The sequence below is a fragment of the Diceros bicornis genome, chromosome 18 (assembly GCF_020826845.1).
Source record: "Diceros bicornis minor isolate mBicDic1 chromosome 18, mDicBic1.mat.cur, whole genome shotgun sequence".
NCBI classification, from domain to species: domain Eukaryota; kingdom Metazoa; phylum Chordata; class Mammalia; order Perissodactyla; family Rhinocerotidae; genus Diceros; species Diceros bicornis.
Window position 1 is genome coordinate 40,336,388 of NC_080757.1, and position 22,954 is coordinate 40,359,341.

At 40.7% G+C, this 22,954-nt stretch overlaps 1 protein-coding gene across 1 annotated transcript; it reads right to left on the minus strand.

The window, feature by feature from the left end:
- Positions 1 to 6,302: 6,302 nt before the first annotated feature.
- LOC131416724 (keratin, type I cytoskeletal 23-like) lies at positions 6,303 to 19,189 on the minus strand. Its single transcript, XM_058559383.1, has 8 exons — positions 18,794 to 19,189; positions 14,350 to 14,432; positions 13,517 to 13,673; positions 12,276 to 12,437; positions 12,067 to 12,189; positions 8,720 to 8,940; positions 7,835 to 7,866; positions 6,303 to 6,414 (listed from the first exon to the last, which is right to left on the minus strand). Exons 1-8 carry the CDS (start codon positions 19,187 to 19,189, stop codon positions 6,320 to 6,322), a joined length of 1,269 nt encoding a protein of 422 aa, XP_058415366.1. The 3' UTR covers positions 6,303 to 6,319.
- Positions 19,190 to 22,954: the final 3,765 nt, after the last annotated feature.

Consider the following 22,954-nt stretch of genomic DNA (forward strand, 5'->3'; position numbering starts at 1 on the left):
CCATTTGAGCCCCAGTTTCCTCAACGGTAAAATGAGGATAATAATGCCTTGAAGGGTTGTGACAAGTGTTAGATGAGATTATGAATGCAAAGCTCAGTCAGGAATAGCTGTTGTTAAAGTTTCTTCTAGTATGTGTGTGTATGTATGTCACGTGCATAAGTGTTACGAGGTGTATGCATATTTTAAAAATCAGCATACATTGACTTGTAGTTTTTATTAGATGACTCATAATTTTATTAGATGGCTTCTAATTTAAATTTCAAAGAGAAGTTTTGGTGAGTAGGACAGTCTGTGTACTGGTATGACTAACACACACACATACGCATGCACAGAGGTCTTCAGTAAAACTCCTAAGTATGGATAGGTCATCAGATCGTGAAGGATGTCAGAGACACTGTCTCCTTTTCCTTTTTGCATGACTTCGCTGCAAATATATTTTAGAAACGCTCTAATTCTCTTCAGAAAGATGGTGACATGCGGATGTTGAAATAGAATAAATGAGACGGGGAGTGAGTCACACATATGAGAATGATCTCAGGCATGTAGTAAGTCGGAGAAACCAACATTGTTGTGATACACAAATATCCAACAAGACACTTCAGGGGATATATATAAACACCAAAAATCTTAAAAGTATTTATTGATTAAAGGCCATATAAGAGTATAGCATTTAATGTATGGCATTGTGAAGAAACATGTCTAGAATGAATGGACAATATATTCAAGGGTCTTAATGACTTAAAAACATAAACATTATAACTAAGAGCTACCTGATAATCATGACCATCTTAGAGGCCATCATTGTAAAGGCCTTATAGTTCCTTGGTGAAGGAGAACATTGCTTACCTGTGTTGAAAACTGATCACCTTTCAGTGAAACTCTTGATCTGTGTGATACTTATTGTAACCATAAATGTTTATGCAGAAGTTGTTAATGTCACTGGAATGAGGAACTTAAGGACAGAGTCAAAAGGAATTGAAACTCAAAGGTAGGAAGAATTTACCTGGGCATCCCAGCATACTCTAGTGAAGAGCAGGAGATGGTTTTCCCCTCTGGGTTGGAGTTACATTGCTTGCTCCCCATTTGTGAGGAGCTGTGAACATATGTGGGCAGTGGCTTTACTCTCTGCCGTCTCTGAAGAGGGAAGAGGGCTTTTCCTTTGGAAGCTTTGGTGCCTCATCTGTGGTTATTGGACCAGGACTTCTGTAGAGATCCATTTCAGTGTTAAAATGACTAAAATTCTGGTCAAGGTTTGGTGAGATTCTAATGGACTAGCCTTAAATCAGTTATTGCCACTGAGCCAGTAATAGACGCTTCTATTTTAAATACCCTGTTTTGCTTATCCATCACCACATGAAAAAATACCCCAAAACTTACTGGCTTAAACAACAACAATTTTATTTGTTCATAATTCTGTGGGTCAGAATTTCAGATTCAGAATACTGGGGATGGCTTATCTCCACTCCATGATGTCTGGGGCCTCAGCTGGCTTGGCTTGAATGGCAGGGAACTATCCGGAATGGCTTGACCAGAGTCATATGTCTGGAGCTTCAGTTATGGCTGTTGGCAGGGTGCCTGAGTTTTCCTTCATGTGGTCTCTCCATGAGGCTAGCTAGATGTCCTCATAGCACGGTAGTCTCAGGGTAAATGAACTTCTTACGTGGTGGCTGGCTTCCTAGAGGGAGAACTCCAGGAGGATAAGACCCAATGTGTAAGCCTTTATTAAACCCCAATTTGTGTCATGCTGATGTTTCATTGGCCCAATCAAGTCACATGGCCAGGCCCAGAGGAAATGTGAGAGAGACTACAGAAAGACATGGGTCATGGTGGTAGGGATTCATTGGGGCCACCAATATCTACTGCATACTCAGAAAATAATACTATTATCTAGTATCCATTTGTTATTGTGAAAGGTTAGACAGGTGTATATGTACTATGGTACAATATTGCTTAATGTCCATAAAATGTATTTTTGGATTTATGTTATTTTTATCCCAAAGAAATAGTATGTTATGTTATTTGACACAGTGTAAACTTTTTAAAATCTCCATGCTACATATAGTCTGTGTTAAGTAATTTATTTAAAACCATCTGTAAAAAAACAAAAATATTCAACCGCTAGTACCTGTCTCAGGCTTACGTTTTTCTGGCAATTATTGGCATTTTTACAAATTGGTTCCAGCTTAAGAGCTCATACATTAATTATTTTGGCTTTTCAATAGTTCATACATTTAGAATTGTTATTTTTAATTTGCTATGAATTTTAAAAATTATGTGATTCTTTCTTCAGTTCTGATGTTTCCATGTGTCAGAGATGCTACATGTAAGTGGGTATGAGATCTGAACCCCAGGAGGGCTTGGCTCACGTTTCTAGCCTTTAGCTTCCTCATCTCTTAAACAAGAGGGTTCAATAAGTTGATTGCTATGTTTTCTTCTAATGCTAATATTTTTTTATTTGAACTTAACATGTGATGCCTGATTAACTATTAGAGGAATATAAAATGTGCATTTGGGAAATACTAAAATACTCTGATACTTGTTTAAGGAAAAATTTACTTAGTTGTTTCCACAATTAAATTTTTTAGTCACTTGGCTTAAAGCTGTTTTCCCTAGGAGACTCGTATCTGCATATGTTACTATTTTACTTTGCTGTGAAAAAGATCTAAAAGGTAAAGGAAATGAAGAGGCTAAAATAATATGGCAAATTTTCATCATAGAAACTCATTACAGGAGCCTAACACTTCTGGAAAATATTTGATTAAGCACCTGAAAGAGATTTTACTAGACTTAGGTGGAAGTAAGTTTGCAGACTTTTGTGAAATACTTTTTAGTATTTATCTTACTTAGTTTTTATTCAGCTGTCCTTTCTGGAAGCAGTTCTCTACAATTCTGTAAAATGAAACTCTATTCACAAACATTTGGGAGTGACATGAAGGAGGTCCTTATTTTTCTATTAGTCATCAGTAACTCTTATGGGGGTATTAAAAAATTAATAATATGGGGGGCATACAAACAAATGCAAAAGCACTCACCTGAAGTACTAAAGCAGTAGGTTCTCAAACTTGGCTGTACGTTGTAACTACTTGGGAATCTTAAAATATAGTGATGACAGGGCCCCAACCTTCAAAATCCTTGATTTAGTTGATCTGTAATGCGGCCTGAGCGTTAGAATTTTTAAATCTCCCCAGGTGACCCTGAGGGGCAACCAAGTTTGAGAACCCCCGTGCTAAAGGAACTTTCTGGAATCTCTCTTTCTTACCTTTTCCTACCATAATTCGAGTCCTTGCTCCCGTCTCAGCTTTATGACCTCTACCCCCAACGTACAATTGCTACATTCTTTAATAATGAATTTTTAAGAAGTTTACTTCCCAATTTCACACATCGTTAATAGGGTGGGTGTGTAAAAACATTAACGGAAAAATGAACATTTAGTAAAGGCATGTGTTTGATTGGATTTAAACATAGTAAATGGATCTATCCAGTCAACTATGTTATGATACTGTTGGAAAATATGTTGACATAAATATTAAATTTGAGTAATACTTTATACCTCTCTGGATTAGCCAACTATTTGTTTAATTGGGTTTTGAGTAATGGAATAAGTGCTATTTACTCAAAGTGTTTCTGTAATGAAAACAATAGAATTTATTACCCACTCCTTTATGTGGGTTGGGTGTGTGTTGGTCAAAACCGAATACAAATGAAAACTTTGGTTGGTAATTCATCTGAGCCTATAGGCACTAATTGATTTAGAAGGGGTATTTTGAAAGATTTTTGATTTAGATGTGGGAGAGAGGTTATTCTATGTTGCCTAGAGCCTAAGCTCATACAGTTGTCTCTTTATTCAGGCAAATGGTTTAATTTCTCTCTACTCGTCTCTCCTTAGTGAAATAGAGATGCTACGGATCTGAAAAATTCATATGTTGAAATCCTAACCCCCAAAGGTGATGGCTTTAGGAGGTGAGGCCTGTGGGAGGTGCTTAGTCATTTGGGTGGAGCCCTCATGAATGGGATTAGTGCTCTTGTGAAAGAGACCCCACAGAGCTCCCAAGCCCCTTCTGTCATGCCTCATGCGAGGACACAGGCTGTGAGCCAGGAAGTGGGCCTTCACCAGAACGCTACTGTGCTGGTGTCTTCATCTTGGGCTTCCCAGTCTCCAGCACCGTGAGAAATAAGTTTCTGTTGTTTATCAGCCACCCAGTCTGTGGTATTCTGTCACAGCAGCCTGAATGGACTAAGACAAGAGCAATTCTTTATTGATAGAGTGACCAAACACCCTGGCTTGCCTGGGACTGAGGGGTTTCCTGGGCAAACTGGGATGAGTTGGTCACCGTGATTGATACAGTGAAAATTAGTAAGACCCTAAGGATGTTTTAGCTCCTTGAATAAAAAATTATCCATATGTTACGATTTACTATTACAAAATCATATATAAACTATGATGGTAAATGGAATGTTAGTGATTATTTTCTGGGTCTAGTATTATAACTTTCCCTTCAGCTTTTCACATTCTTTTTGAATTTTCTTCAAAAGATTTTGCTAGCAATGCTCAAACTTCACCTTGAGAAAATATGTATAAATTTATGCATAATTTCTAGATTTCAAGAAAGAAATAATAATGTCTAAAATAGCAGATTGAATTGTGATAAAATAGAGAACAATTTCATTTTTAGGTCTGCTTTGAGACTATAGTACCCTATTACATAAAGAAGTTCCCATAGTAAAATGAAATACAAAAAGAGAAATATTGAAGTCTAATATGGATCCATTTTCACCCCTCAAAACATCGGAAGTTCCCACAGATAAATATTGCACAAAGAAAACTCATTGAAGATGTTAGTATATTGGTTATTTCTGAGATTCTTTGAAGTAATCACACAGTAAAGATAAATTTATAATTTTACCCCAGAGAATTAATGTGTTTTAATTAAACCAATAACACATTTTTGCAATGATGATATTATCTTGGGTTCCTTTTGCCTAATTTCATATTGTTAAGGGTTAGTTTTCTATTCTTTGGGCATTAAGAATCAGAAACACCAATTATTGCCTTCAAGGGAAGACTAATCCGGTTTTAACAGATGCCCCATTCAGAAAATATCAAAAGCAGTCCTTTCCAAGAGAGCATTAAAACGCAGAGCCAAAAAATATCCAGTGCATTGCCAATGTGTCAGATGACAATGGAACTAAATCACACCACTTTTAGTTTAACAACTGTTAATGGAGCCAAGAGAGCCGGATCTAAATCCAGCCTCAAGAATCCAGTGAGTGAGAGGGTAAATGCCTGTATTGCTCTGGGCTTCAGTTTATTTGTCTGTAAAATGGGAGAGTTTGAGTAGCCTGTGCCTATGGTCCCTTAAATTATTAATATCCTATACTTTTACATCCAACCTTCTGATGATGTCCTAGTGGATATGATTTCTATCTTCCTTTTCTCTGGCACTGCTCCTCTGTACGAGCCTTGGAACAATGCCTCACACTGCTACAATTTGAGAAAACAGCATCTTCTTCAGAGCACAGAAGTGTGTAGTCTCTGTGCTTTAGCCCCTACTACACCTTAACATAATACTCTGGATCCTAATATTTGCACTTCAGATCTTGGACAAGTCACTTCCCCTTTCAGGGTCTTAGTATCTATCTGTAATGAGGATTTTTTTTTTTTCCTGATTTTCCTTTTCTAGCTTTAACTCCTTTTTAGGCCCTTAAAGTTGGTTATTTATTTATTTATTTTCACGTGAGATAGAATAATTTCTGGTCATCTCACATTCTCAGGGAGGCTTTGTAGGCCTCCCTGTCTCTATTTTCCCCCCTTCCTGCTGGCAGAAGTCTGGAGAGCCTCATGAGCCACATCTCGTCCTCGGTTGCATGGCTGCAGGGTAACAGTGCTGCCCGGTGTTTGGCTGCTGTGGGCATGTTCAAAGCATTAAGGTGCATCTGGATCTTTCATGGACAATGTTCTGAGAATCCCTCACTAGAATGAGACCTTGGGGTCTTATCTTTCCTTATAATATAAAAAAAGACATGATGCAGGTGGTGTAGAGTTTTATTGGCTACAAAACAGATACACGGTGATGGGAATCTGAAGAGTGCAGTAGGGAAGTAGAGCTTTAAGCTCATCAACTCCTACTTTGATTCAAAAAGTGCGGCAGTATATCAAGATCATTATGGAACATCTGATGAGATTGTTACAGAGAAAAAAATAAAAGTTTGAGTTTGATACCTCCGGGAATACCTCTTAGGACTCACTCATTTGTGTCTGGGCAAGGACTTTCCATTGGGGAAAAATAGTTTTTACAACAGGCAAAAACTTTTATTGGTTTCATGAATACTTTTGGATCTCATTCACTTGCGAAAGAATTACTCTTCCGTTGATGCTCTCCTGGGTGATGGCCTTGATCTTTGGAGCTGCAGACGCTGAGGGAAAGAGCAACGAAGAGGTCACTGCCATGCTCCTCCCACCATCTGAACTGTACTCATTTTCAGCTCCCTGCACTCAGCACCTGAGGCTCTCTGTGCCTTCCAAAATGATCACTAAGCAATATGGCGGGCTCTGCGGGAATGAAAAGAGATCTCACCAAGGAAGGTTTTTCCTCCCACCCTCCAGGAAATGAGGGTGCCTGAACAGCGTCACCTTCTAGGGGTCAAGACCTTCATCCTAGATATGCCTGAAGCAGAATCTATTCTCTAACCACAAGCACTCAAGGAGTCCTTTCTGCTCATGTGGGCTTTGTAGCACTTGTGTCACAGATTCTGTGAGCTTACAGAGCACTAATGCCATTCTGGGCACCTCATTTGAAGATCTATAAAGCATGCTTATGAGGAATGGGTGAGAAGCCAGGGATGTTTATCATGGTCACTGTTTTCAAAGATATGATTTATTTGAATAATGCTTTGTTGACATATTAGTAAACTGATTCTAGACCAGAGGGAAGAATTGAAACCATTAATACACATACAGGGAGAACTTTGTTAAAATCAAACCTCTTCAACAGCAGATTGGGCCACCCCACCAAGTAATGTGTTCCCCATCCCTGGCCGTGGGTGAGGAGAGGCTGAAGGTTCATCTGTCGGGCTCTTGCAGGGGTTAGCAGTTAGATCAGCTGTTCTGTGATGGTTTCTCAAACTCTGATTCTCTGAATCTCTAATGCCTTAGAACATTTTTACCACTTGCAAATTAACAGAAAGTACCACTTGTCCCAGACTGTGGTTTCTTGGAACTTTTCTGTGAGATGTTAAAGGTAATCTGAGAAAATAGAGTTCCCAGATCAAAGATATTTGGGAGCACTGGGTTACACAAAGTAAAATGTTCCTTTCTCCCCCACAGCAGTACTTGTTCCATCTTGAAGTTACTGACACACGACATGACTCTTCAGGAAGAGGATAATGGCACATAGTATTCCCAACCATATCTGGCCATAGAGCACAAAAATACACGTTTCAAATCTCATGGAACACTAGTGTACAACAGAATATAGTTTGGGAGATTAGCGAAATCATTTCCTTTTAATTTTCTAGGAGTTTAGTAAACAGACTCCATTACTTAATACAGATAGAATAATATTAATGATTATTTTCATTCACTTCACTGCTTGCAAAGAGCTTTCAGATATATTGTTGAGGACAATATTGAGAGCTCGCTTTGTTCCGTGTTATCTAATTTGTTAATTCAAAATTCCTGGCCGTTTGGGAGTGAAATAAAAATTGAACACAGTCTGGGAGTGAAATAAAAATTGAATTTGGGAGTACACTAAGGATTACGAATACTACAGAATGGATAAACGTGCTGATTTCATTTGTAAAAAGTAGATTTAAACAATTAAAGAAATTTTTTTACCTTTCACACTTGACTTAGATTCCTCCATTGTCCTATGAAAGGGATAAAGGTTAAAGCTCGTTTTAGTATTAGCAACAATCATAAAAACTTCTCAAGATGAACTAACTTTCTTTGCCTGCTTGTAAATTTGTGGATCTTTAATGAGGATAATTGTCTGAGCTGTGTAGTCTCAAGGTCAGGAGGTCATGGGAGAACCCTCCTGGATCCAGAAGCTGGTTAATAATGCTTCCTACCGACTCTGGGGTCAGGGAAAGTCTACCAAACCACCTCTATCCTTTCAGCTGGCTGCAGGCTTTGCCTCCACCAGGATCCATTTCAGGGTCTGGGTCTGAAGCCTGGAACCCCTGGGCTGTTCAGCCTGTTCAAAGTTTGGTCCGATAACATTTTATTTATGTATTTTTAAAGATCTTCTAAACCTTTGTCTTGGGTCGTAGAATGTATGTGCCCTTTTTGTGGACAGCCATTGTCGTTTGCCAAGATGGTCAGAAATACCAGATTGAAAATCTAGACGTCTCAATCTCTCTGAATCTTTTCCTGCTCTTGGGCTAAAATATTTACCAAACCTTCCTTTTTTGTGGAGCCCAAATTGTGTGCATTCCCACTGGGAAACACTACAGCCAAACCTTCTTAGTTGTTTCTTTCTAGAGATTTTAAATATCAATTTTCACTGTTGACCTCAAATCTCTGTCCTGGGAGTAAGAGCTGATTAATTCACACTTGCTGCTTAATGAAATAGAACCTGAGCTAAGTATCTTCAGGAGAAATTTAGCGTAAACCTTTCTTTCTCTAGAGTGACGATCACCAGTAGTGCCCTAAGGTACACGAACACACACACAAGCTGGGTGCCCTACGTGTCCTCCTCTCCCCTGCCAGCCTCTGCCTTACCCTTCACTCTCTCCCTCCAGGAGCTGGCGGTAGGTGGCGATTTCCTTCTCTAGGTGGGTTTTGATGCCCAGGAGGACCTTGTACTCGTTGTTCTGATGCTCCAGGTCATGGCGTAGCTGCTTCAATTCCTCCTCATAGTGGGAGATGATCTGTTGCATGTCCTGGAGCTGGCAGGAGTACCGAGACTGGGTCTCCGATAACATGTTTTCTAAAGCAGATTTCTGAAAGAGGAAGTGATATTTTTTCCCTTAATTGACTGGTGGCTTGATTGATTCCATAGCACGTGCTTGTTGAGTAGTTAGAATACACTGACCACTCTGCTAGATGTCTTGGCGGCTGCTGGGGATGCAAAGATGAGAAGCAGGCCGACTTACGGGTTTGGGGCTGGGGCAGTGAGGAGTTGAGCAGTGTGAGGACTGAGGAAGCCCATTTTCCGGGGATAAAAACTTCGTGTCGGGGAGCTCTTGGCAACTTCGCTGCGCTCCTGGAGTGTTTATTGTTTACGCTACTCGGTTGGGGTTGGGCACATGCCGCCTTGCCCTGATCTGTTCCTTCCCTCTTTGTGCTTACATTCTGTCTCTGGCCAGATTGAAAACTCCTAGAGGGAAACAGCAACTGGGATGGCTGTCTCTTTGTATCTTCACAGAAGGATCTCGAGGAGGGATGCCAGATAAAATAGAGGGCACTTAGTTAAACTTGAGTTTCAGATGAACGAGTGATTTTTTTAGTACAAATATTGCCCCAGTATCGCATGACACATACTTATACCAAAAAAACTTTGTTGTTTATCTGAAATTCAAATTTAACTAGGTGTTCTATATTTTAATTTGGTTAATCTGGCAACCCAAGTCTCAAGCAATGCTTTTTTGATTATGGCCATGGTAACAAATTGTCATTTTTGAGGAAATTCTAAAAGCTGCAAAATGCAGTTGCTGGGCTAGGAGACAGAGAAGCGAGTTCAAGTTCCCGTTCTGTTTGGATTTGCCACTTGCTTTCCTGGAGCACCCAATTTGAATCTTAAAGAGAAACTCATAACTGAGCTGGATACTCTCATTTTATCGTGGCTGCTGACTTTCAGGGGGCCCTTAATGCTGCCTGCCCATTAAACCACATGTCCCTGGTCTAGTCACTCTCTTATTCTCCCAGAGCGCTATTTCATTCCTTCTCCTCTGTCTTCAAACCTCCCTCCTCCTCATCCTTTCGCTCCGCCCATGGCCTTGCTTCCTACATCATTGAGAAGATGAAAGCCATCAGGAGAGGACTCCCACCAGCTCCCACCAGCTCCCACCATTACTCCCACCCACGTGCTTGAATCTGTGCCCAGATACTCGTTTTCTCCTGTTACCAGGCATGAGCTGTCTGTGCTCCAGTCATCTCAGCAGTTGCCTACCTTCTTGCATCATCAGTGTTCTCCTCTCTACTAGATTATTCCCACCAGCTTTCAAATAGAATAATTTCTCCCACATCAAAATTTTTCTCTCTTGAAACTATATCTACCTATAGCTGTCATCCAGTTTCTCTGATCTCTTTCACCTACGGCAAAATTCCTCAAAATGTTATCTATACCTGCTATTTCAAATTTCTCTTGGGCCGGCCAGGTGGCTTAGCAGTTAAGTGCGCGTGCTCTGCTACTGGCGGCCCGGGGTTCAGATCCCCGGCGCGCACCGACGCACCGCCTCTCCGGCCATGCTGAGGCCGTGTCCCACATACAGCAACTAGAAGGATGTGCAGCTATGACACACAACTATCTACTGGGGCTTTGGGGAAAAAAAAAAGGAGGAGGATTGGCAATAGATGTTAGCTCAGAGCCGGTCTTCCTCAGCAAAAAGAGGAGGATTGGCATGGATGTTAGCTCAGGGCTGATCTCCCTCAAAAAAAAAACAAAAAAAATTCCTCTTAACCTCCCTCTAAGGTTCAAGGCTACACAGTCTGGCTCCGTCGTTACCCCATGGCCTCTCCACCTCTTCCTTCCTGCCTCCTCCCCTTCCCGCCCCTTCTCTCCTTTCTCCTTCTCTTTGTTCACCCACTGCAGCCACATTGGCTTCCCTGCTATTTCTCCAACCCACTGGACACACGTGTGCCTCATAGCTTTTGCATTTGCTGTTCCTTCCACCCGGACCCCCTCCCCCCATAACCACATAATGCACCTCTTTACCACTTTTAGGTTTTTGCTCAACTGTCACCTTAACAGTAAAACCTTTCCTGACCGCCTTGTTCAAAATGGCAGCTCTTCACCCAGCCACACCTTACCTTCCTCCCATGCTTCATTCCTTTGTAGCACTTTTCTCCATCTGACATATTATGTATTTTGATGATTTGTGCATTTATTATCTGTCATCCCCACTAGAACAAAAACTCCTTTACTGTCAAATCCTCAGTGCTTAGAATAGTGTCAGATAGTAGAATGCATGAAAATGGATATAAATGCCCTATTGACCTCACAGGGTTGTTGTGAAATACTGTATGTTAAAATGTTTTGAAAGCTATAAAACACTGTAATTATTTCTGTGCTCATTATTATCACTGTGACAGTGCACGTTTTAAATGTCTGTTCACCATCACTGATTCCTACAACATAGCAGTAATTTATCACGTGCACCTACAATAAAATGAACTAATTATTTCTCCTTAAGACTGAGGGCGGAGTAGCACTGGGGAATGATATTGATGATGATTAGAAGATTCAGATAGGCTACAAAAGGACTCAAAGGATAGATTTTATTTAATGAATTTTGAATGCTTAAGATATTTCACAAAGCATTTTACCAAAAACCGTGAAGATTATAGAAATGACTTAGACTCAAGAATTTATAGTTTACTAGGTGATAAGACACATACACAATTATTGGAATCAGGCAGGCCTGGATTTGCCACCGACTCATGTTGGCACCAGAATTTCTTTTTATTGGGGTTTGGGGGGACAGCCTGGTTGTAAGTGGGGAGAACCCTGGTCGAGATTATGGGAGTCTAGGGCTGCCCCACCCCCAAAACACCACATGGCTTCGCCCCACTGACGATTTACTAGCTCTGTGACCTTGGGCCTATTTACTTAACTGTTTGGAGATTTGGTTTCCTTATCTCTAAAATCCGAACAATAAGACCTACCTGGAAAGGTTAATGTGAGGATTGATGACATTTAATACAATGAACTCCCTAGCATACCATCTGACACAACGTGGATACTCAGTAAATGATAGCTCTTATTATCATTCTCATCACAATTTGGATGGAAAGTGGGAAGTGAGAGATGTCCCAAGGGATTTGGGGAGATGGGCCCAAAAGAGAGGTCAAGGAAAGCTTTGTGGAGGAGGCGGTACCCATCCAGGATTTTCCAAGCTCAGACTCACCCTGTTGCACTGCGCCTGCAGGTCAATCTCCAGGGCCTGGAAAGTACGCTTCAGTTCATGGATGTCACTTTGGCTGCTCTGTACAACTGTTGGACTGGCCACCTCCTGGGCCGTTGCCGCTGACTGTGAGACCAAGCAAAGGGCAGAGGCATTGGCATTGGACCACATGGAAATGGAACCTTTGGGGAGTCTGGGCACCTTTCTTTTACCTGCTCTTTATACCAGGTGTCCAAATCTTGATGCTTCTTCTTTATTATAGACTCGTATTCCTGCCTCATATCCTCCAAGACCTTAATCAGATCTTCCCCTGGGGTTGTATCCACCTTCACATTGACCTTGAAGTTGTTTGGCACATGATGTTCCTCTATTTCCTGTTGAATAACGGAGAAAGAAAATGAATCAGCTGTGACAATCAGAAGGCTGAAAGTGTGTTGATGGGCAGCAGTTAAGGCATCTTTTAGAAATTCAGCTTATGTGGTTACTACTCTTTCACTGATTTGGTTTGGTTTCTCAGTTATTACTTGCTGATGACAAAACATTGTATGCTTTTTTTTCTCTTATACTTTTATAAAATAAAGATAGTATCAGACAGGTATCAAATGGCCTCTGTGATTACTGGCTTAATCCTTGGTTGAAAACGTTTCAGAAAGAATTATGCTTACACAGTGTATAAAGTACTCTTCAGCAAATATTTGTGGGTGAATTGACACATTTAAGCAGTTGAACTTTTCAGATTCTAGACCAAAGCTTTTGGGAAGCAGCTCAGTAACCCAAAGCCAAAAGGTGTAGAGGCTTTTAAAATCTCGTCAATGCATTATGACTCTGTAGGGCTGACACCCATAGGATATAAAAACCAAGAAACCCAAGGAAAGTTTTAATTAACAATCACTGCCTGACCAGCTGTTCAGAAACTGAGGCTCTTTGATGTTCATAAGCAATTTTGTTTGCCTAAAATGGGGATTGCTTTTCTATCATTTTATTAGAGTCTCAGGGACTTTAGATGGATAGTAACTTTTTAAAAGTCGGTTAAATGCTTCTGGAAATTAGGATTCTTAATTTTGCCACTAGTCATATTTACCTTGGCCAGTGGCAGATTCTCTTTATTCTATTGTCCCCCAATTTGCTGCACATTGGGTCAATGGAGGAGGTTCAATCTCACACATTTATTCTTACAGTATTATATTAATAAACAAGTCTAGGTAAATATTGTGTGTTAACAAAATTGTTGGCCAATTCATCATTAATTGTGATTGTATTTTGGCTGTTGTTATTGAGTAGATAACCTTGAAGTTGGAAAAATTAGATATTTACATGGGTTCTTTATGATTATTTAGGTGGAAGGACAATAGGGCTGGCCTTCAGTTGGTGGTTTCTTGTGTAGCTATTGAATCACCTGAAATTTGCAGATTGAGAACTGTGCCAGTTATCAGGAGCTTGTGGGGAGTCCTACCTGCTCATGGCGCTTCTTCATGAGGATGAGCTCTTTCCTCATTCCCTCAACCTCCTGTTCCAGGTCTGTTATGACAATGGTCAGATCATCCAAGGTCTTTCGGAGACCCTCAACTTCAGTTTCCAAGTCTTTCTTGAAGGAGTGTTCATTTTCATACCTTTGGTTAGAAGGAAGGGAAGAGCACACCTGTTGGTAGAATGCTATGGTCTTTGTAAGGATTTAGCTTAGTCTAGAAATGACTCTCTTACTTTTTAGGTTTATTGGGAGCAACTGAATACATGCTGTGCATCCTCTGTATGTCTATTTCATGCGTGTTTTTCTGTGATGATGATTCAATGTTATTTTTTTTAATTAGAGAGAATAAAATAATAAACATCATATGCCCAGCACTTAGATTTAGCAACCATTCACGTTTTGCCATATTTGCCTTATCTATATTCTATTTTGTATTTTGAAGTAGATTATTGACATTATGACATTTCACCCCTAAATACTTCAGAATGCATTTTTTAAGAAAAATATGTTTTTCTAAATAAGCATAATAACATTATCACACCTAAAAAATTAATGATAACTCTTCAATATCATCTAATTCTTGGTTCATATTCAAATTTTCCCACACCAAAAAATATATTTTATATCTGGTTTGTTTAAACTAGGGTTAAGACAAGTATTTGTTCTTGTTATACCTTTTAATTGTATTTTAGTAAGATTTTATATGTGAGTAATGGTGAGATGTTTCCCTTTTGCAAAACAAAAACAAGAGCAACCCTCACAACAAGACAAAACCACCAAACAAAAAACCCCCACAACACAGTCAAGAAGGAACTTACTTGAGGCTGAAGGTGTCCACTGCCATCCTGGCGTTGTCGATGAGGAGAATGATCTGAGCATTGTTCAGCTGACCGCCCACTATCTGTAAAACACGCACCGAGAGTCATTTCAGTCGGATACACTCATACAGGAGAGCTGCATTTCTGCCCTCTAGTCTCCTGGTATATGACTTGTCAGCATAGACGACTCTTTTTTCTGGCTACACATAACTTGTAGGTATGTTGTGTATGTGTTTGTAATGTATTCTGTGATGAGAATGCCCCATTGTAGCTATTAAAATGTTCACTGAAATAATTCTTTCCCATTGAATGAAGCAGCTTAATAAACTCTGTGTTAAAGCCTCCTGTTAAAGACTTTCACTGGATATTTATATACTTTTTTTTTTTACTTTAAAAAGAAAAATGTTGTTGGAAGTGTCTACCTGAGCAATTGTGTATACATATATGATTTGTAAATAGGTCTAGGTGGTTGTAATCAGAGAAATGGTGCACCTTTGATGTATGTCACTGTCTTTAGGAAAATTGGATGGAAGATATCTCAATGTCAAAGGTATAATACTACGTTTATATCACGCATTGTGCTGAACTAGGAGCTGGGAGATTTTCCTTTTACTTCTTGTTACTGACCAACAGCATGAACTTGGGCCAGCCACTCCACTCCCTGGGCTTCAATTTCATTATCTGTTAAATAAGTAGTTTGCACTAGAAACAGGTGACATTAGAGGTCCTAGTTCCAAACTTCTGTAACTTAGTTGAACCAGAGAATCCTGTGACAGTCCCATTGTGTGTATACAGACAATTCCTTTATTTAGAAAGGAGTTTTTAGGACAAAGTTATACCTCAATACAAAGGCACCTTTTAAAAATCTGGTCCTATTCAAAGCTCCACTGATTACTTGGAATTTGGTGTCATGAATGCACAATGGCAGGATTCAGAGGTGGTAAGAACACTGGGTCTGGAACTCAAAGAGCAGGGCCTGGGATCCTGCCCCAGCACCCCGCTGAGTGTGCTTGCCGAGTCTCAGTTCTTCATCCATAAAAAGGCAATAATAATAGCCGCTTCATCAAAGAGTTATGAGAATTCGATTAGAAGAGATTAAATAAAATAATGTTGTAAAATACTTAGCATATTCTGGGCATACTGTAGACACTCTGAAAAATTAGTTGAAATTAATTGAGTTCAGAAAAGTCTAAATTGTTTAATTTTCTTTTTAAAAATCTAGCACTTTTTAAATTAGAGCCAATGTCTGTGTTGGATAAACTGCAGGTTTTATATGTTGACATGCATTCTCAAGCTTTTGCTGTTCGTGGTGAAAGATGGCCAGGCTGGCTGCCCCTGCCCAACTTCTTTCTTCCCTTGGTGGATTCCAAATGGTACTCTGACTACTTCCTTTGCTCTAAAAAAGGATTCTGTAGGTATTTCCTTGTCTCCCCTCCACAGTGCTGCTTAGGGACTTTCTTACCAATGCTTTTCTCTCCAGGCTCTTTATTCTTTGTGTTATCTATGCTCATGGGAAATGAAAAGTAGCTCCCTCCAAAAAGACCTGGGAACCCCTGGGGTTAGCCTTAGTTGTGCACCGAGGTGTTGACTGACATCCAGAGAAACCATGCACTAGATGCCCCACGGAATCAGAAAGTCAATAACACCATCTGTGGGGTTATTTGGCTTTTCTGAGTTAAATTGGTAATTTATCCATTGCAAAGCCCACCTCAAGAGTCTGATTCCCCCAGCCAGCATTCTCATAGTACATGAGTGCTGAGTTCTGAAATGCACTTGATATAGGAGCACATTTAAAAACCGAAACTATTTCCACTGTTTGGTTTTCCTGATACCATATGATGACACGGTGACTATTTCTGAGACATCCTTCACGGTAATGAATGGATGAGGGTGGACTGAGAAACAATATATGAGGCATAGGCTTTGCCTTGTATGTTCTAATTAATCACCTGGATTCTCCCCAAGGCCTTCAGTTCATTCTTTTAAAAGAAACTAGTTGGTATATTAGTGCCGCATTGTTGCTCCAGGGTGTGTAATCTCATACTGGGGAGAGGAAAATAGAATTTTTGACCGTAAACCAAAATGTTACTATTGTGAGCTATTCTAAGATTCTAATATCCCTATGACTATGTCCAACGATGTGTTTCAAAAAGATGGGATTAATTTTTGAGCTCAATTTCTTGTAGACTTTTTGAGTAACATTTAATATCCCTAGACTGGAGGTGGGAGAGTGCTGTGTCTACTCAGAACGTTTCATCAAGGCCCGGGCAGGGGTCAGCCCTGAGAGGTTGTGGGACCTCTTTGGGCCTCTGTTTTCTCACCTGCAAGCAGGCGAGGTTGGCATAGATAGACAACCTCCATTTCAAAGAGTTGTTTTCTTTATAAATGGAGAAAATACAACTGAAGTAAGAAATCCAGAGAAGAGTGGAATCTGAAACTGAAGAAGCTTCCTATTTAATGTCAGAACCCAGAATCCCTGGCCACCTGGAGAGTGGCTCCTTGTCATTGCCCCCACTCACTTTTCTCAATCCTGCTCCAAAGAATTTAGGCAACCACTTGGTCTCAGTCTCCTCACCTATAAGTTGGGGATAAAAATACCTGCTTCACAGAATGAGATAATACGTGTGAAATATGTATTGTATGCTTGTATGATTAACAATGCAAATGTATTGCATTATCTTTATTAATAAACAGTATCATTTTTGTATGAGGTAGGCTAGTCAGCACCGTGCTGTATGGAAATTATAAGGCCATTGGAAACAGACCAGGGTTAGAATCCCACCTCTGCCTCTTCCTGGTGGCTTTGGATGGCTATTTCACTTTTCTGAACTTTAGTTTCTTTCTAGAGTTGTTGTGAGAATTAAACTAGATGATATAGAACGTTTCCGTCATTGCAGAAAGCTCTTGGACAGTGCTGATATGTGTATTAAATACCTAACATGATGCCTGGTGTACAATAAGTGCTCAATAAATGTTTCCCTCCCTTTTCTCCCTTTCCCTCCTTCTCTCTGCTGTCAGCTAGTGAATTATTTGACCAGGTCTAATCTCACATTTCCTTTGGAAGTTATGTTCTCAGCTGTCCATTTGCAAAAATCTTCTATTCTCTCCATTCTAAAACCAAAGCAACTTTATTAATGAAAAAAAATGGTGAAGTTTGTTGAGTCACCTTGTTTTTTCGTAAAGACAACCATGTACTATATAGTTAAGGTAATTACGCAGTCAGTTATTAGGTTGATTATTCAATAATTAGGGTTCATTATGAGGACAGATTTATATTATCTTGATTTGTCCTTCCAACATCCACGTAAGGACGACTGAGTGTTGAGAAATAATACCGCAAAAATATTGGAAATCTGTGATGCCCTTTCTAGGATGGGTTAAATCATGATCTTACAAGGAGTTTTCTGGGACCACTTTACATAAGAAGGAAGTTATGTACCTTTAAAAAATAAAATATGAAATGGCCTGATTCCCTCTGCTTCTAGCCAATGTTATGACACATCCCAGAAGGTATAAATTTAACTTTTTAAATGTTTGGTTAAAAAGTTACTTATTTTTTGAAGAAGACTCCATAACCCAATCCTAACTCTAAGATTCCAAAAATTATTCTCATTTTATTTTTTTTCTAGCAATATGCCATTTTCGGAACTGTGAGTAGCTACAACTCAGAAATTCTATAAGCCCCCAAGAGGAAATAACCAGGGATATATCTGCTACTGGAGTGACATCTTTTAGGTGTGATCTCCAAGACAGTATAACTCAGCCTTTTTTTTTTTTTTTTTTTTTTTTTGTGAGGAGATCAGCCCTGAGCTAACATCCGCCAATCCTCCTCTTTTTTTTTTTGCTGAGGAAGACGGCCCTGGGCTAACATCTGTGCCCATCTTCCTCCACTTTATATGGGACGCCGCCACAGCATGGCTTACCAAGCAGTGCGTCGGTGCGCGCCCGGGATCCGAACCAGCGAACCCCGGGCCGCCGCAGCGGAGCGCGCGCACTTAACCGCTTGCGCCACCGGGCCGGCCCCTCAGCTTTTTTTTTGGTGGATAATCACACTATTGCTAGGATTTTGAGGTGGAGCAGAACTGATGTCATGAGGAGTAAATGCTCTCTTGTGCCTTGTGCACTGCTCATGTGAAATGAGTACCGGCCCTTATCATTACTGTTTAATGGTTGGATTGTAAATGATACTGGACAGCAGCTGGTGGCCTTACATTTTTTAGGTTTTCTATATAATTTATGTACAGAAACATAAATATACAAAACAGACTTTCCCAAGTCCAAATTTAAGGCATAATAAGAAAATATCCTTGAATACTTCTGTTCACAATTACTTTAAGCTCTTTTGCCATTGTCCTGGAAATTGTCTTTTGCACTGATTTCTCCTCCCATGGGACCCCTAGAAATGCAGCACCCTCTCGAGTTCCAGGGTCACCCAGGATCTTACCTGTTCCTGCAGGCGGCTGATGTTTTCCTCATATTGGGAGTAATCTTGCTTACCACTGGCATCTCTCTGCTGATGCCACTTCAGGATATGACTTTCAAGCTTCACGTTGGCCTCCTCCAGGGCACGCACCTTGTCCAGGTAGGAGGCCAGGCGGTTATTGAGGTTCTGCATCGTCTCCTTCCCATTTCCACCTAGGAGGGAACTGCTTCTTCCAGACCCCCAAGACCCTCCAGGGGGTGGGCAGCTTGGCGAGGTGAAGGAGAGGGAGATGCGGACACCGCCCGCTCCTCCGTGGACACTGGGAGCCCGAGGGAAGCTCCCCGGCCAGCCCCAGCTGCCTCTGGTGCCATGGAGGGAGGCTGAGGGGGTCTGGCTGAAGCTGTGGCTGGAGTTCATGGTCCCATCTATGTTTGGGGCAGGGCTGGGCTCTGCTCTGCTCCTTGGCTCCGCAGAACTGAGCTGCCCCAGACTGCCCCGGATGGTTTTATGCCCTTCGCTGTGGGAGTTCCCTTCTCTGACAACTGTACCAACAAGATTGTATCGTTGTGCAACATGTGTTTCCTCTTGGTCAATCCCGAGCGCCCCTGGGCCTTCACAAACGTTGTTGTTGTTTAGAGCCACATCAATGTATCAGTTTGCTTCTCCCTTCCATTTGTAACCCCGAGGTGTGGCCCACAGCGTTAGGTGGGTGTTAGTCTCAGGTGTCTTTCTAATCTTTCCGCGGAGTTTTTCCATTGTTCATTTATCTGGAAAGGGACAGATTAAAGTCTACAAAAAGGTTATTTGGTGCAGTATACATTTCCTTTTAAAAAGGAGACATTAAACACACAGACACACATACACACACCCCAAATAAACAAACCCCAGCTCTAAAGTGAGGGTGGGAGACAGTCACAAGGGAAGAGCCAGATCAGAACAGAATCTCTGATCCTGGAATAAAAAATGCTCGTGCTGAGGAATTGGGAATGTTCTGAGTATCTGATGTCTTTGTGGCTGTCGCTGTCTGATAGAAAGTAATTTCAAAGGAATTGTTCTTAAGAACAAACCTTCAATTATAATTAGTTAATGAATGACCGAGCCTTCCATTTCCAGGGTGCCTTTCATCCCCAGCACACCTCAAAACCAAACAACCCCGGCCTGTGCTTGGGCCTTCCCGTAGCCCTGGGAGGAACGCAGCCTTTGTTAAGTGGCCAGCAGCCCTGTCCCTGCGGAGCCCTGGATAGGTTGGGTTCTGTGCGTCTGTGACCTGCAGGGCAGACGGAGGAAAACAGGAAATGTGCCACGGGTTGTCTAACGTGCTTGATGAATCTTATGCTTCGTCTGCCAAGGTAAAGGTTAGGAATGAACAAAGAAATAGTCTGGGGGCGGGGAGCCACGTGCTGGTTACTGGCAATGAGATTTAAAGGGGACTTAGAAATAAAAGAGCATCGGAAGGGACTTGAGCGTTCCTCAGTTCAAGTCATTAACTTTACAGATGAAGAAAACGGAGGCCCATGGGTGGTGGGGTATGGCAGAGGACAGGTGGTGGGTTAGTGGCAAAGCCAGGGCAGGATTCTTTCTGCCACAGAGCACTGTTATCATTGAGCTGAATCTTGCTGGAGTCCTGTGCAACACTGCTCTTTCATAATGGTGATAATGGGACTTCCCAGTTTACATAGCCCTTAGATGTTCTTTATCTAATCCGCATAACAACTCTTGATGTAGCCAGGCAAGGGTTATTGTCCCCATTTTACAGATGAAGAACCAGCGGCTCAAGGAGGTGAATGGTTCAGAGCTGATCTGCATACGCAGTGTAATTCAACATGCGAATTTTGTAGGTGTCACGGCCTCGGTCTGTGCTGTTTCCACCGCTTGGAGAGGCCTTTCTATGAGGAAAGTCCTCTTCTGGAGCCCAAGATCCTCCAGAGGGCAGACAGCATGGTATCCCTGCCCCACTGTGGAAGCTGGGAGCCCCCAGCAGGGCCCAGCCCCCTCCTGGACCTGAGTCCATCCGTATTCCTTCACTCACCACATTATACTGTCTTTGTCACACTCCTCTGGGACTGCTGGCTTCTTGAAAGCAGGGATTGTGTCTTCCATCTTTGAGGCACCAAAGTCTGGCTTCTTATAGTCATTTCATAAATGTGTGTTAACTCAGTGATGAACTTTTTAGAGTCAGGATTTTAACTCAGGTCCTCTGACACCGTTACCTCCTGCCCCTTTTAGGAGTGTGAGCTATAAAACCGGAGTAGAAAAAAGCCTCTTCTAGGGGTGAACTAGCCAGCCCCAAAGGCAAAATCATTCCTAATTACAAATAAAGTCACCTAAAGTATACCGGCTCTGCTTGTCCGTCCTGGCAACAAAATCTTGCAGAAGTCCTCTGGACTTTTCATCTCACTGAGTGCAAGACGGAAAAATTTAGTCAAGACTAAAGGAAGCCTTGAAGCTGTTTAGAGGGAGTTCCCTTTTAAAGTGTTCTACGGTCACTTACATCTCTGAACATGAGAGAAAGACAAAAGGGAGTCAAGATAAAAATAGAGTAAATGAGGGAAACAGAGAGACTTGTTCAGACTCGTGGTGGCAAGCAGTGTTCTGATGGACGTGGACAGTTCCTGATCTTTTGTTTCGACTCAAGTTTAGGGTTAGCTCTGGTTCGTGTTCACATGGACCCAACCTCACAAATGAGATCATCCATCTCTAGGACATGTGAGAGCCAGGCTGCGCTCCATTTCTCTAAACTCTCTCGCAATAATCTGCAATGGAATCAATTATTTCCCTGCACATTTCAGACGTGTCTGAGTGGCAGTGACTTATTAGCCCTGTAAATTTAGCCCATGCATCATTTTACATCAGTATGTGGGAGTTTGGATTTATAGGAGTTAACCTCCAGCAAAATATTTCTTGTATGATAGCAGGACCAGGGCAGGGAAAAATTGGTGGTGAGATTGGAGAGGACTGGGGAGAAGTAGTCTCTTCTAGAACTGTTGTACAATGATTTTCCTCATAACTTCCAATGTGTGGAGTTCCACTAGAATTTAAAAGAAATGGTGTTTATTTGTTTATTTATTTGGTAAAAATGATATATACTTATCATAAAAAATTCAAGTAATCACATTCAAGTAATACATAAAAGTATAAGAAAAAAGATTTTAAAAAACTGCCTAATTCCACCATACAACCATTGGTAAAATATGGTGAACATTATTTTAGATACTGTCTTTCTGTATATATTGGTAGACATATGGATGGCTAAAATAATTTTAGAAAAATGAGCTCATACAGTTTATTCTATTTTAGAAGAATTAAGTTAATTAAAAATTTAGTTGACAAACTAAAATGAATTCACTTTGTTACGTGTTTTCTACAGGATTTTTACACTTTCATCATATTCTTTGAATTTTACAATTTTTAAAGGCAGTAAAATGACCTGTAAATGCCTATGTTTGAGGAATCACAGAACTGGGAAGGCCAACAACAAGTCATTTCTTTCAGCTTTCTGTCTTCAAGTACATCAACTGCAATTGCTGAGCTTAGTTTTAAACTATTTTTAAAGAACTCAAGGGATAAAGGATCAATTGCATTCTCAACAGATGTCCAACGTTTACTCATCCTTTTGGTCAATGAGCATTTCACCTGTGATATGGTTTCATGCCTTTTTTTATTTCTGTTAAGTTCGAATTGTTCAGAATATAAATTATTCTTCTTTGCATGACTTTCCACCTAAAAGATTTGTAATTTTCACATTTAGTTCATCTTTCTGATAAACTGAGATGTCATCAAAAGGGAACGGGTATTTTGCAGGAGAGGTTGGGTGGTGAATAAATCAATGGGGTAGCATGTGGGTGTATCAGGGATCAGAAGGGAGCCCTGTCAACAGTTAGCTGTCGTTAACTGGGAGCACAGTGTGTTCGTGCCTTTCAAAAAAGACAATAATTCCATCACTGAAGTATTCTATAGGCACCTTCTTCTTTATAATGAGAGAAGAATAGCCAAAACAATCCCCAAATAGATTTTTACTATGTATGACATTTCAGAACAGATGAGTGGTAGATCTTCAGGTAAAATTGCTATGTCATTATCCTGTGATTTGGAGGGATACATAGAATGATTAGACATTTACAGAAATAAAACACAACTTCTGCAATGACATCACGTCAGACATTTTTTAAGTGCCTAAGTTTA

What these genes read in the sequence shown, in the direction of transcription:
- LOC131416724 (XM_058559383.1), bottom strand. Translation starts at nt 19,189, where the DNA reads ATGAACTCCAGCCACAGCTTCAGCCAGACCCCCTCAGCCTCCCTCCAT. An exon ending in ACACCTGGTATAAAGAGCAG is followed by an intron (nt 12,190 to 12,275) that starts GTAAAAGAAAGG and finishes TTGGTCTCACAG; the next exon opens with TCAGCGGCAACGGCCCAGGA. An exon ending in CTGGAGGGAGAGAGTGAAGG is followed by an intron (nt 7,867 to 8,719) that starts GTAAGGCAGAGG and finishes TCCCTTTCATAG; the next exon opens with GACAATGGAGGAATCTAAGT.